Source organism: Sorex araneus, chromosome 9 (assembly GCF_027595985.1).
Source record: "Sorex araneus isolate mSorAra2 chromosome 9, mSorAra2.pri, whole genome shotgun sequence".
In the NCBI taxonomy this organism is placed as follows: Eukaryota; Metazoa; Chordata; class Mammalia; order Eulipotyphla; family Soricidae; genus Sorex; species Sorex araneus.
This window is the reverse complement of record NC_073310.1, coordinates 42,867,872-42,881,772: the sequence shown is the minus strand read 5'-3', so window position 1 is coordinate 42,881,772 and position 13,901 is coordinate 42,867,872. Positions and strand designations below refer to the sequence as shown.

At 46.1% G+C, this 13,901-nt stretch overlaps 1 protein-coding gene across 1 annotated transcript; it reads right to left on the bottom strand.

The window, feature by feature from the left end:
- Positions 1-334: 334 nt before the first annotated feature.
- SDE2 (SDE2 telomere maintenance homolog) lies at positions 335-13,678 on the bottom strand. Its single transcript, XM_004605520.2, has 7 exons — positions 13,501-13,678; positions 9,785-9,902; positions 7,876-7,987; positions 7,384-7,553; positions 6,559-6,673; positions 4,257-4,758; positions 335-802 (listed from the first exon to the last, which is right to left on the bottom strand). The coding sequence occupies exons 1-7, from the start codon at positions 13,618-13,620 to the stop codon at positions 581-583; spliced, it is 1,359 nt and encodes a 452-aa protein (XP_004605577.2). The 5' UTR covers positions 13,621-13,678; the 3' UTR covers positions 335-580.
- Positions 13,679-13,901: the final 223 nt, after the last annotated feature.

Genomic DNA, 13,901 nt, shown 5'->3' with positions numbered 1-13,901 from the left:
ACAACATAATTCTAGATCAGCTATAGACCAAGGAATTCACAAGTATATTTAAAAGTATTTAGAACTGAATAATGAAAATACACTAAAATTTTTGAGATTCAATTTAAATAGTGCCTTAAAAATGCATAGCTTTAAGTATTTATATTAGGAAAATGCCTGAAAGTAAAAAGCACCAGCAATGTAGCTCAGAAGTACAGCTACTGCCTTGAATGTATGAGGCTCTGGTTCAATTTCCAGCACTGCGTAAGAAACAAGAGAGAATTATCATGAAGAACTTAATGTCCACCAACCTAATGAACTTGGGTCAAATGGAGAAATTCCTTGACACCAAAAATCTCAATAACTTTTTATTAAGGGAATGACATGTTCAACAACAACAACAACAAAATGACACGGGGGGCGGGGAATGAAGCCTTCCCACAATGAAAACATCGGGCCCAAATAGTTTCACCCTTGAATTCTACAAATGTAATCATAAAAAAAGGAGAGTTAGAATTGGTTTATTGAAAAGTCGGCTTTCTCATCACCATGGCTGGGAGGGCACATAAGGCAGGTTACACATGCCAGACTTCAGAGAGCTTCACTTCTTCTTTCCTTTCACAGGCTTGGCAAACAGAGCGGGGTCTATCTGGTCCCTGGCCAGCCCTCTGACGGAGAAAAGTCTGACTGCCCGTTCCTGCAGGGTGCCCCCACATTTCAGCCCGCGGGCCAGCAGTGCACTCTTGAGTTTCTCCAAACCCAGTGACTCCATTTCCGCAGCAGAGCTGAATGCCAGCAAATCTATGGTTTCACCACCAATACCCTGGGCAGACAGAAAAAAAAGAAATAGTTATGAAAATCTCCTCCCTTGGAGAAAAACACTTTACATGTTTTAGTTTTCAAGGAATTTTCATGTCATTCGTTGTACTTTTCATGTCATTGCTACTGAACTTAATCATCTAAGTGTTCATTCCCAATATATATTATTAATAAGCTTGAGGGGGAGGGTGCAGGCATCAAACCCAGGGCCTCATAAGCTACCCTTGAGCACAGTCCCTTTAGCCCCATTATTTTTTCAGTTAAATAATTAAACAGGAAAATACTCTGCTAATTGCCCACCTTATCACCTCAGTAAAGGGCAGCACTCCATGAAGCCAAATTGTCATGAATTCCCCATGCCAGTGACATGACCTTAATAGTTTCTTTACTAACTGAAAAACTGAAGACAGATTTATAGTTCCCACACATAGAATTCAAATGTTGTTATTCAACAGACGTCCAACTGTTCTTTCAATCAAGTAAACTTTAAGATAAAATTAAGTACTTTTTTTAGTTCTGTTTTGCTTTGTGTTGGAGGGAGGGCCACACCTGGCAGTGCTCAGTACTCCTGAATCTACACTCAGGGATCACTCCTGGTGGAGCTCAGGGGACCATTACCACATGCAGAGATTGAACCCAGATCAGCCATGTGCAAGGCAAGTGCCCTACCCACTGTACTGTTTTATTTTTCTAACCCCTAAAATGAATTACTTTTAATAATAAAGGGTGTTCTGCAAAATAAAAAGGTTCACATTTAGTTTTGGGTTTTAGTGGGATTTTGAGGGGTTTCTCTGTGTGATGCCAGGTATCAAATGCAGGACCTCACATATTTAAGACGTGCTCTACCACTGAGTTCTCTCCCCAGCCCATCTAGAAGTTTTTAAAAATTATATTCAGGGGCTGGAGCGATAGCACAGCGGGTAGGGCGTTTGCCTTGCAAGCAGCCGACCCGGGTTCGATTCCCAGCATCCCATGGTCCCCTGAGCATTGCCGGGGTGATTCCTGAGTGCAGAGCCAGGAGTGACCCCTGTGCATCGCTGGGCGTGACCCAAAAAGCAAAAAAGATTTAAAAAATAAAATAAATAAATAAAAATTATATTCAGGGAGCCCTGGGATGACTCAGTGGCAAACATGTGGGTCACTTGCAAGCATCTCCCTGGAAGTTGGATCCCCAGCACCACTCCCAATGCTGAACACTATCTGGACGGCTCTGCTTGGGGGGCTCCCAAGTTTAGTGCACTGGACCCAGTGGGGTGCTACCTCTTCCCCTCAGGATAATCTCTTTCATATACACCAGTAACAAAAGCCCTTCAAACAAAATCTTTCACCATCATCTAAAAAGGGTAATCTCTTAAGTTTCGGTTGTTTATTAGAAAAGATATCAAAATTATAGGGTTTCTCTTTATCCAAAAAAACCCAAACCGGGGCTGGAGCGATAGCACAGCGGGTAGGGCGTTTGCCTTGCACGCGGCCGACCCGGGTTCGAATCCCAGCATCCCATATGGTCGCCTGAGCACTGCCAGGAGTAATTCCTGAGTGTAGAACCAGGAGAAACCCCTGTGCATCGCCAGGTGTGACCCAAAAAGAAAAAAAAAAAAAAAACCCAAACCGAAATAGGTTTCACCTATTCTAAAAAGGAAATCATGAGACTGGAGCAATAGCACTGCGTTTGCCTTGCACGAGGCTGACCCGGGTTTGATTCCCAGCATCCCATATGGTCCCCTGAGCACCGCCAGGGGTGATTCCTGAGTGCAGAGCCAGGAGTAACCCCTGTGCATCGCTAGGTGTGACCCAAAAAAAAAAGGCAATCATTACAGCAAAAAATAAACACTGAACATTTTTGCTATGTGGCAAACCACTAAAGACAATCATATGATCAACTATTTTGAGGGAAAGTTAGCACAAGAAAAAACAATGGTGGTGGGAAAGGTTTGAGCAATACCCAGCAGTGCTCAGAGTACTCCTGGCTCTGTGCTCAGGTATCACAACTGGCAGGACCTGGGGGACCATACACAGTGCTGGAGATGGAACAAGGGTCAGCAGCATGCAAAGAAGCACCTACCTGCTGTACTCTCTCTCTAACCCTTCCTCCCCCACACGTTTTTTTTATGTTGCTGGGGACTGAACCGGACACACGTAAGAGCCGTAATTCCTGTACTATCTGTACTATCTCTCTGGCCCGACGAAAAGACAATTTTAAAAGGCAGAATGTGTAGAACCTAAGATTTAATGATAAAATAAAAAGAACTGCTCCTCCTGTACAGGAAAGATCTTCCCATTCAGCTGGCAACTATGCTCAAATATTATCTCAAGGAAGAAATGTAAACTGAGTAATTATAGAGATTTAGTGATAAAAACATCACATCGTAACATGTCTCATTGTTGTATATATTATTAAAAAGAGAATAAACACCAATTAAGTTATTATGGGATATATCCCTCAAAGAAGAAATATTACATTACAAAAAACCATGTGCATTAGAGTTGATGAATTTGGAGACCCAGGCCACCACCTACCGGCCTGACAATGTAAATACAGAGTCAACTGCAGGGTTTATTTACTGCCAGGTTATCCACAACAGCCAAGAACCGGAAACAGCTCATGTGCCCAAGAAAAGATGAGCAGGGGCTGGAGCAATAGCACAGCGGGTGGGGTGTTAGCCTTGTACGCGGCCAACTCAGGTTCGATTCCCAGCATCCCATATGGTCTCCTAAGCACTGCCAGGGGTAATTCCTGAGTGCAGAGCCAGGAGTAACCCTTGTGCATCGCCAGGTGTGACCCAAAAAGCAAAAAAAGAAAAAGAAAATGTGGTATGTGAGCACAATGAAATACTACTCAGTTATAAGAAAAGATGAAATTCTACAATTTACTACCATGTGGATGAAACTGGGGAGTAGCATGCTAAGGGGCAGTTACATAATGATCTCTCTCATAGGTGGAACAATGGTAACAAGCCAGGAGAACTGGGCTACAGAAAGGATCTCCCAAGGGAAGGGCTTGGAGACATTGGTGGAGGAATGCTGACACTGGTGTTGGGAATGGAGTTGGAACATTACATGACTGAAACCCTATTAAAACCATATTAGTAAATCATTCTGTCACAATACAAATTGAAAGGGAGAAAGGTTCCAGAGTTCAAAAACTCTAAAATATAAGGGCTTGAGAAAATGTACAAAGGGTAGAGCACTTGCCTGTACGACGATGACCTGGTTTGATTCCCAGCATCCCATAAAGTCCCCTGCACCCCACTGGGGTCTGAGTAAGCCCTGAGCACCACTGCAGGTGGCCCCAACACAAAAACAAACAAAAGAAAATCTAAGGAAGGAGGGGGGACACGGCAAGCGTCACTAGCATTACTTCTGAGTATTCCCAAGTCTTTCCTCTAAGCATGTTTTCAATTGACTTCCTGCAGAGATTAAGCTGATGTGCTCCGGAGCCCAACCCAGGCCAGCCTTACTGTGCTTCCCGACTGGCTCTCCTCCAGCCTGGCAGCCGGGCCGTCCTTCCCATCATCTCCGGGTGCTGCCCGGGCAGCTCCCGTCCCGTGAGTCACTTCTTTGGCGTCTTTCCCAGGATTCGGGGCTGCCTCAGTTCCCTCGGCCATGGGCGCCTGACTGGCATCCTCCTTCTCTGCCGAGCCTGGCTCGGCTGCTCCAGCCTTCTTGCTGCCCACACACTCCTCGGCGGATGTCTCTCTCAGCTCAGCACCGGGGTCCTCTGCAAGACTGTTCCCCGAGGCAGTGGCTGGGCTCCGCAGCGTTTCTGGTGAGCCAGAGTCCCAAGCCAACGCTGGCACCCTATGGGGAGCACTGGGCAATTCCGCGGCAGGCTCGGCAGCACCGCTGCCATCTGGTGGAGGCCGAAATTGCATGCCTGAAGTGCTGGCTGCTGTTTCACTGTCCTCATCCGAGCTCTCAGAGCTAGACTCCGTGGCTGGCTCCAGGCCTTCCAGGCCCGACCTATCAAAAGCAACAGGTAAAAAGGAACACCATTTACTGTTTCGACTAAAAAAGAGTTAAATGAAAAACCTCATAAGGGGGCTGGAGCGACAGCACAGTGGGTAGGGCGTTTGCCTTGCACGTGGCCGACCCGGGTTAGATCCCCAGCATCCCATATGGTCCCCTGAGCACCGCCAGGAGTAATTCCTGAGTGCAGAGCCAGGAGTAACCCCTGTGCATCGCCAGGTGTGACCCAAAAAGAAAAAAGAAACAACTCATAAGGCTGTCCAAAACCAATTCATTTCTCTCTATATACACAAACTATACCCCCAAGAAACCTGACTTGAAATAACACACCCAGCGGCGGGACTTTGCATTAGATTACCGGCGCTGGGCCATCACAGGTGGGAAAAGGTGTCATTCCTGCACCTATTCCCCCTGGCGCAGTGGCTGCCATCTTCTGGAGGCCACTGGACAGCCAGGTACGGGCCAGCACTGATGAGACACATGGGGCCTCCTGGGATGGGGTGGGGCCAGCCCTTGTCCTCCCCTGAGTCACTGCCCACCAATGGCCCACTGGCTACTGATTAAGCTACTTAATGGCCATGATCCCAGAGACTCACAAATGAATCTCGGAACCCAGCAGCTTTGGGCAGAAATCCCTCCAGATTTAATTAAAATTTCAGAATTCCAAAATCACGGCCGAACAACATCATATGCTATTCATAATCAGCAACAGAAAACAAATTGTCTAATACTGCCTTTTCAGCAGTGTTGGAGAAAAAGCCCAAATGATAATGGTGGGTCTGGTGTCAAAATATTGAATATAAGCAAAGTAGAGAGAGAGAAATGTAAAAATCATCTGCCACATAGGTAGGGGAAGGGTGTGAGATGGGGGTATACTGGGGTTTTTGGTGGTGGAAAATGTGCACTGGTGAAGGGACAGGTGTTTCATCATTGTAGGATCGAGACTTAAACCCAAAAGCTTTGTAACTGTTATCACAGTGATTCAATCAATAAATTTATTGAAGAGAGAGAGAGAGAGAGAGAGAGAGAGAGAGAGAGAGAGAGAGAAACAACACAGCTGCTCTTGTCAGCAGCACATCTACATTTGGAACAATCCTGGCCCGTGGACGGATGACCTGCAAACCCGTGAAGCAAACCTGTTCAAAAGCACACAAACCCACACAAGGAAATACTACCCTTCTCTCGGGAGTATTTCATTCTTGTGGCAGCAGGAACACACAAAATTCTGGGTTGCACCCACAGAGTGGCTATTGTCTCTGGTTAATTAGTAGCCATCACCGAGGGGGAGGCCCATAAGGAACTTAGCATCCGGTAGAGTGTGGCCCAAGGGAACTAAGCTGAGAACAAGAGAAGCTAGAGGGGTAGGCGGGAGAGCTGTGAAAAGACAAGGGGCCGGAGTGACTGTCACCCTCCGGGCAGAAGCGGTGAGCAGAGATCCAGGAGCGCAACAAAAGACTTAAGTGAGGCCTGAGAGAAACATGGAAAGGATGGATGGATGGAAGGATAGACATAGACCGACAGACGGAAGGCTGTGGCCTGTACCCAGGTTTTAATTCTTTCAATGCCAAATAGAAACACAAGTGTAAAACTATTCACATCTTTCAATATAAGGGCAAAACCAGCACTCATTATTACAAGGGCGTACGATGGGACAAGCACTTCTTTATCTGAAGCTGAAATGCTGAGAATTTATTTCAAACTTTGTCTATGCCAAATAAAGGAGGAAGTAATAGAGAAGGAGATGCGGGCATGCTTGTCAAAAGCGCACCTGAAATAAATATGAAACATACTTACCAAAAGCATTTCTTTTTCCCTGCATGGGTGCCTCTGTCTGTCTGGGATTTGTAGGGCCGCTTCCGCTTCTCACTGAGTTCTGCTGACACCATTTTGCTGGATGCAGCCTGCATACCTAATCAGAGATTCAAACAGCTCAGTTTCTCCGGTCAGGGATGAAAAGAAATTACAAATAACAGCAACAAAACAAACAAACAAACAAAAAAAACAAGCTAGGGGCTGGAAAGACAGCACAGCAGGACGTTTGCCTTGCACACAGCCAACTGGGTTTGATCTCTGGCATCCATATGGTCCCCCAAGCACTGCCAGCAGTAATTCCTGAGTGCAGGTCCAGGTGTAAGCCCTGAGTATCACAGGGAATGCCCCTCCCCTCCAAAAAAATAAAACAGCCCACCAAAAAAAGATATAAAATTCTCAATTTACATTTTCCTTTTCTTTTTGTTGCTGTTGTTATACCCTAGCATAATGCTCTGGATACTAAAATAGTCAATTTCTCTTTATATAAGAAAGTCTCACACAAATAATTTTTTAAAAACAGAACTGATACTGGGAACAACATATACATTTCCTGAAACCTGACATCCCTGATACACAAAGTGTTTTTACTTGGGGAACCCACGGGTCCAGTACATCAAAAGCTATGTGGATGTATGAGTCAGGTTTTGGATTTTTTAAAAAATACTATGTTCATTCTAAAGAGAGGAGTTCCACAGCTCTCGTCGGATTCTCGAATGTAAGTACGTCTCTCTGTGTGCACTATGGAAAAGTCGGACGTAGCTGCCTTCCGGGGTGCCCGCTGACCACACACCGGAAGTGGAGTCTCACCTTTGAGGACGGAATCCTCCAGGCGCTCGGCCATCTCGTGGCACTGCTGCTGGTAGTCAGGGCTGGTGAAGCAGTGTCGGGGCTCCACGAGTTTCCGCTGCAGTCGCTCCAGGCGCTTCTGCTCCTTCTCAGCCTCCCGCTCCGCCTGCTGCTTTACCCACTCGGCCATGCTGGGGGAGGGCGAGAAAGAGGACTGAGTACACAGGTGATTCCCACAACCCCCAGCTTCATGCAGACACCAGCCCGCCCTGAATCTTGCTCACTGGGACTCCCACAGAAACATGGCCTGGCCCGCAACAGCTGATGGGAAAGGGCTCCCTGAGAACCCACAGGTCAATGCTTCCACTCTGGAGAAAATTAAATCAGGTAACAAATTTAGAGCATCAGTGTTTTCTCATCCGCATTTCTAATACGCAGGGCCAGGCATAACAACTACTGATAGGAAAACGCTGCTTCTCACCTCAAAAAAAGAAAACCAAGTAGGTGTCTTACGCTTTCTCATGATTGACATCTCGCAGTCTCCTTCCACTGAGATCCCGGCAAGCTTCTCGATTTGTTGTCTTCTCAATCTGAGCACCAAGTGCTCGGAGCATAGATCCAAAACCTAAGTAATCGATTTGGAGGAAGCAGATGAAGGAGTGATTAGGGACAGAAAAGAAGTCAAATTCATGAAAACAGCATTGTATCACGGTATCACAGGTGACCTGTTTGCTTTCTTTTTATTTTTTTGGATCACACCCAGTGATGCTCAGGGATAAGTTACTTCTGGCTCTGCACTCAGGATTTACTCCTGGCGGTGCTTGGGGCACCATATGGGATGCTGGAGATTGAACTCCAGTCCGCCACGTGTAACACCCTACCCCCTGTGCTATCACTCCGGCCCTGTTTGCTTTCTTTTTTAAAGGAAATAGCGCATAAAGGTTCTAACCAAGGCAACAACCGTGAAAGTACTGATAAGTTGGGTCACCCTCAAAACTTTTGACTATTCTCTTTTCAAAAACCTACAACAGTGGGATATTTTAAAGTGATTTTTGTCAAGTGCCAGAGATCCCTAGAGTCTCCAATTTAAAAATCATGTAATGAGATTTTTGCAGTAAGCTTAAAAGGCTGCTCACTGCAAAAAAAGCTGGTATGACAGGTTTTATGTTTTATTCTTCTTCTTTTTTTTTTTTTTGCTTCCCACGCAGTACTGAGGGTACCTAACGGCCACTCCTGATGATACTGGCCCAGTCAGACAGTTCAATGCTGAGGGTGTCATCAGGGCTACCCCTGGAAATGCTCAGGAGGCCATGTGGTGCTGGGGATCAAACTCAGGGTCTCCTCATGCTAGATGTGTGCTCCAGCCCTTTGAGCTGTATCTCTGGTCCCAAGTTTCATTCTCTGTTGTTTTTAAAATAGGACCATGAGGGCCGGAGTAACAGAACAGAGACCAGGTACGGCACTTGCCTTGCTTGTAAATGACCTAGGTTCAATCCCTGGCAACCCATTTGGTCCCCAGAGCCCCACCAGGAGTGATCCCTGAGCACAGAACCAGAAGTAAGCCCTAAACACCACTGGGTATGAGCAAAAAAAACCAAAAAGACTGTTGGTTTCTAGGGGGCCAGAGTAGCAATAGTGTAGCAGATATAGCACTTGCCTTGCACACAGTCACCCAGGTTCAATCCCTAGCGCCACACATGGTCAAGCTCCATCAGGAGTGACTTTTGAGCACTGAACACAGCTGGGCATGCCCCCCAAACAAAACAAACAACAATAATAATAAAGTAAATAAGGGCATCTTCAGTGATGTGGGACATGTAGTACCAGGGATCAAATTCAGCGCACCAGCAACCCAAGCTAGGCTCGTGCTCTTCCCACTGAGCCATACTCCTGGTCCTAAAGTTTCACTGCTACTGACAGAACTCCAAGCAGCAGGATGATAAACAGAGATGTCAGTTTCTTGAAACCTCAGATCAGCGCAGATTTTCAGACCCCTTAAGGATTACAAACAGAAGCAAGACCATAAACCATTTATGCTGGTTTTACTTTTAGTCTTTCTTCCCTTGGATGCATCAACAACACAACCAGATCTACCTCAAATTGTAAACAGCTGAATTTCATGAGGTGACATTAGATCTCCCTTCAAACTGCAATAATAGGATTAATTCTTGATGAGAGCAGATGTGGTTAACACTAGTCACCAAATCTCACAGAGTAATAATCATCTTGTTTCATCTAATCTTCCTTTAAGTTTGAGGTGTCAAACAGTGGAACAGCTAGAGACGGGAATTGTACCATCTACCATCTTTCTCAGAAAGCATGAGAAAATAGTAAAAGGAGGTAAGTAAGCACAAGATTTCGAAAGGCAAAACACAGCTGGCCTTGTTTTATTACTTCTACACAGTCCACATTCACATCATACCTCCTTTCCCACCAAGAAGCCGCGGCTCCAAACTGTACAGGGCTCCATGCCGCACCATGGCATCGGCACTAACGAGGGCTCCGTTGCATTTCACAAAGAAACATTCCACCGGGATATCCTAAAGAGAAAGTGGGGTTTTTGTTAAATGCCACTTGTGAAACAATTGGAGGCTCTTACAGGAGTAGACCTAGTTTATTATCATAAAAAAAAAAAAACAGCATATTTGAGACCAGAGAATACAGCTGGTAGGGTGCTTGCTTTGCACGTGGTCAACCTGGGTTCAAACCCCGTTCAAACCCCGTTCAATCCCTGGTTCCACATCTGGTCAAGCATGACCAGGGGTGGGGGGAAGGCGGGGGTCACCCCTAAATACAAAACTAGGAATAGCCCCTGAGCACCACTGGGTGTGGTCCCCCAAACCAAACAGATAGACGTCTTAAAAGAAAAAAAGAAGACTGAAAAAAAGAAGACGGAGAACAATCCAGTGTAGGGATAATGCTAGAAAATGCAGAGGAGAGAGAACCAGTGCTAAGATGCATTCTTCCATAGGTGAGAAAAGACAGGGTACTATACAAAATTATTTTTCATTACAAATTATTTGTAAAACAATGGGTTTCATCCCTAGTAAAAGAAGGCAGAACATATACACTAGTGTGATGAGCAGAAAACCCTCTTCTGACTGCCTGTAAAGAGAAACAAGTTACCAAGTTTTGACCCAAAAAGGAACTGGCGATTCCCAAGATGTTAGACCAGAGAGCAAGGCCCACAAGAGTGAGTGCAGTGCTTCCCAACCCTTTACACCAGAATAACCATTAAAAATTATTGGAGGGCAGAGGGTGTGGGGGGCTGGGGAGACAGTACCTAAGGCATTTGCCTTGCAGGCTGCAGACCTAGGGTTGATCTCCAACACGACATATAGTGCCCTGCCAGGAGTGATCCCTGAATGCAGAGTTAGGAGTCAGCCATGAACACTGCCAGGCATGGCAAAAAAAAAGAAAGAAAGAAAAGAAAAGAAAGAAAAAAAATCTGGATTACACTCAAAGAATGTGAGGAAAGATGGTGAAGATCATTCAAGGCTCTGGCACCCCCAGATTCCATCCAGCTCCCCAGGGGCTATGTGGCCCACCATTCTCAGGAGTCCTATAACCCAATGCAAGCCAAATCTAGATGTCAGGAATAGCCAAGCAACACGAAGGCTGGTGTTGGTGCATGTACAGTGAGACTAACTTGGGCAATTGGTTTTCCTACCACAGGCAATGCCCAGATTCAGGTCAGAGAGGTAGAGCTAAACTTAAGTTAACCAAATTTTCCGAAAGAGTAGCAAGGGAAGTCTAACTACACACCATGGTAAGATTAACTTTATAAAGGACCCTTCTTGTGGCGTCTCTGCCTTGCATGTGACTGACCCGGGTTTGATCCCTGGTACCTGATATGGTCCCGAGTGTAGAGCCAGGAGACCCTGAGCACTGCCAGGTGTTCCCCCATCCTCCCCCCCCAAAAAAATTAAAATTTTTTTTCTTGAAAGGACTCTCCTTGGGGCTGGAGAGATAGCACAGGGGGTAGGGCGTTTGCCTTGCACGTGGCCGACCTGGGTTCGATTCCCAGCATCCCATATGGTCCCCTGAGCACCGCCAGGGGTGATTCCTGAGTGCAGAGCCAGGAGTAACCCCTGTGCATCACCGGGTGTGACCCAAAAAGCAAAAAACAAAAAACAAAAAAAAAAAAAAGAAAGGACTCTTCTTGTCATGAATACCACCCCCTGCAAAGAGCTATAAAGACTAAATGATAGCTATAATACACTTCACACCCATTAATGTTTTAAAATTAAAAACTACTTTAGTTTCTTTTGAGTACTTCATAGTGGGTAAGATATTTCTAAAATTCTAAAAAAAAGTAACATCAAAGTAGAAAAATTCTATTTCCATACTTATTTCCACAGAACTATGTATTAAAATCAAGGCATCCAAGCCAACAAAACTGCATTTTCTACTTAGAATTTTCATCAAGTCACTAGTAGAAAAAAAAAAAAAGAACCAAAATAAAAAAGAGAGAGAGAATCAACTGAATTACTTCTAACCATCAGGTATGATTCAAGCTCTTGGGCACAAATCCTAGCCCAGTCAGCCTAACGCCACCAGCGTCAACCATGTAATACAATAGAATCAAGTGTCTTGGCTCAGTGCGCCAAGCCCAGTGCACACCAGGGCATCATAGCCCAGCTCATCACAGAGAAAGTTACAGTAATATCTGGGGCATGGTAAGAGTTCAAGCAAAATATAAACACTGCTTTGACAAATTCAAAATAATGTGGGTCTGTGCCAAAAAAAGGAAAAATCAGATCAATTCTGGAATCAGATCCAGAATCCTGCTTCCCATATCTACAGTTAGGAGAAACATGGGATACCGTGTCCAAAACCCCCTGAAGTTGTGCCCATTAGAAAGCAAGTATGTGTGAGGGGGAGGAGGAGGGAGGAGGGCTAGAGCCATAGCACAGTGGATAGAGCATTTGCCTTGCACACTGCCTGCCGACCTGGGTTCAATTCCCAGCATCCCATATGGTTCCCTAGCACAGCCAGGATTAATCCCTGAGTGCAGAACCAGCCAGGAGTAACTCCTGAGCATCGCTGGGTATGACCCAAAAAGCAAAAAAAAAAAAAAAAAAAAGGAAAGAAAGAAAGCAGCTTCCCTAAGTGACCTAAGTGACTGACTATCCACAGAGAGAATACAGTTGGCAGGGTGCATGCCCTGCACCTGGCTGACCAAGGTTTGGTATCTGGCACTCCATATGGTCCCCTGAGCACAGAGCCACAAGAAAGCCCTTGCACAAACCAAAACGAAACAAATACTGAGAAGATCAAAAGTCATGTTATCAGCAAATACACTGCTTCCTTCATGCAACCAACTCAAGACTGCTGTAGAACTGCAGGGTTGGCATGTGGATGTTAAACTTACAAATCAGGGCAGATGAAACAGCCACGGAAAGCACAAATGAGTACGGTTATCAAGAAAAACAGTCCTCGAAGATCAAGAGCCAAAACAAGATTTAGGGAAACCACCAAACTCTTTAGATAACTGAACTGGATTACTATCTCAGAGATACTGAAATGAGACAGCAAATCTGTTCAGTTATCTAAAGAATTAGGTGGAAGTCGGCTTGCTTGCTAATTAAGTAAACCTCACATATAACTGTACAGGTTTTCAACTCAGATAAATGCGGTCATCCAGCGATCCATGGAAATGTAAACGACAGGCTCTGACAGCCCACCACCTTAACAGAGGCTGAATGAACCCATTTCCCTCCCCAACCGGTTACTCTTATAATCCGGGTTCGGTACAGCATGTATCTCTGGGTTAAGTAACGGGGCCTCTATGATCAGTGGACAAAAATATCCGTTACATAACCAAAGGAGAAGTGTAAGGAAATTAGCCTTTTAAATCAATTCATCAAACTGCCTCATTTATGAAGGAAGATAGAATACCCAAGTGTTCTGTTGGTCCAGATGAGGGTTCGACTAAGCGCCAGGGTCTCTTTCTGGGGTAAAATTCACCACGAAACAAGAGCCACGGAAATGCTTCATCATTAACGTGAAGCACCTTAAGAGTGAGCGATTTTCAAAAGAACCCATCAGAAAAGCAGCCGTGCCCGCAACAGACTCGCTCCACGCCCAATCCCGATCCCATTCCTCCTCCCTCCTTCCGGAAGCCGCGAACCTCACCTGATCTCGGCAGTACTGGTGGACAAAATCTCGTACGGAACAGGGGCTCGGGGCACACGGCACCGCCTTGTAACCGAGGCCGGGGCCTCGAACCCACACCAGCGCCCCACTCTCCGCCATTTCACCTATTTCCAAAGGTCCCCTCCCGGAAACGCCAAGCGCCGCAGTCCTCGACGCGTCTTGATGACGTTACGCACCCGGCGCCCCGCCCCTCACGCCTCCCACTCGCCCCTCCTCTCCCCAGAGGCCTATCACGTGAGGTGGGGCACTGGTGGGGGGAGGGGAACCGGAAGCGCCTGGTGGAGGACGATAAGACCGCGGAGCCGGAGGGCGAATCGTTGCTAGGAGAGGTTGCTAGGGCGGGGCTCGAGGGACTCTATAAAAGGCTGCTGCTGAGTAGG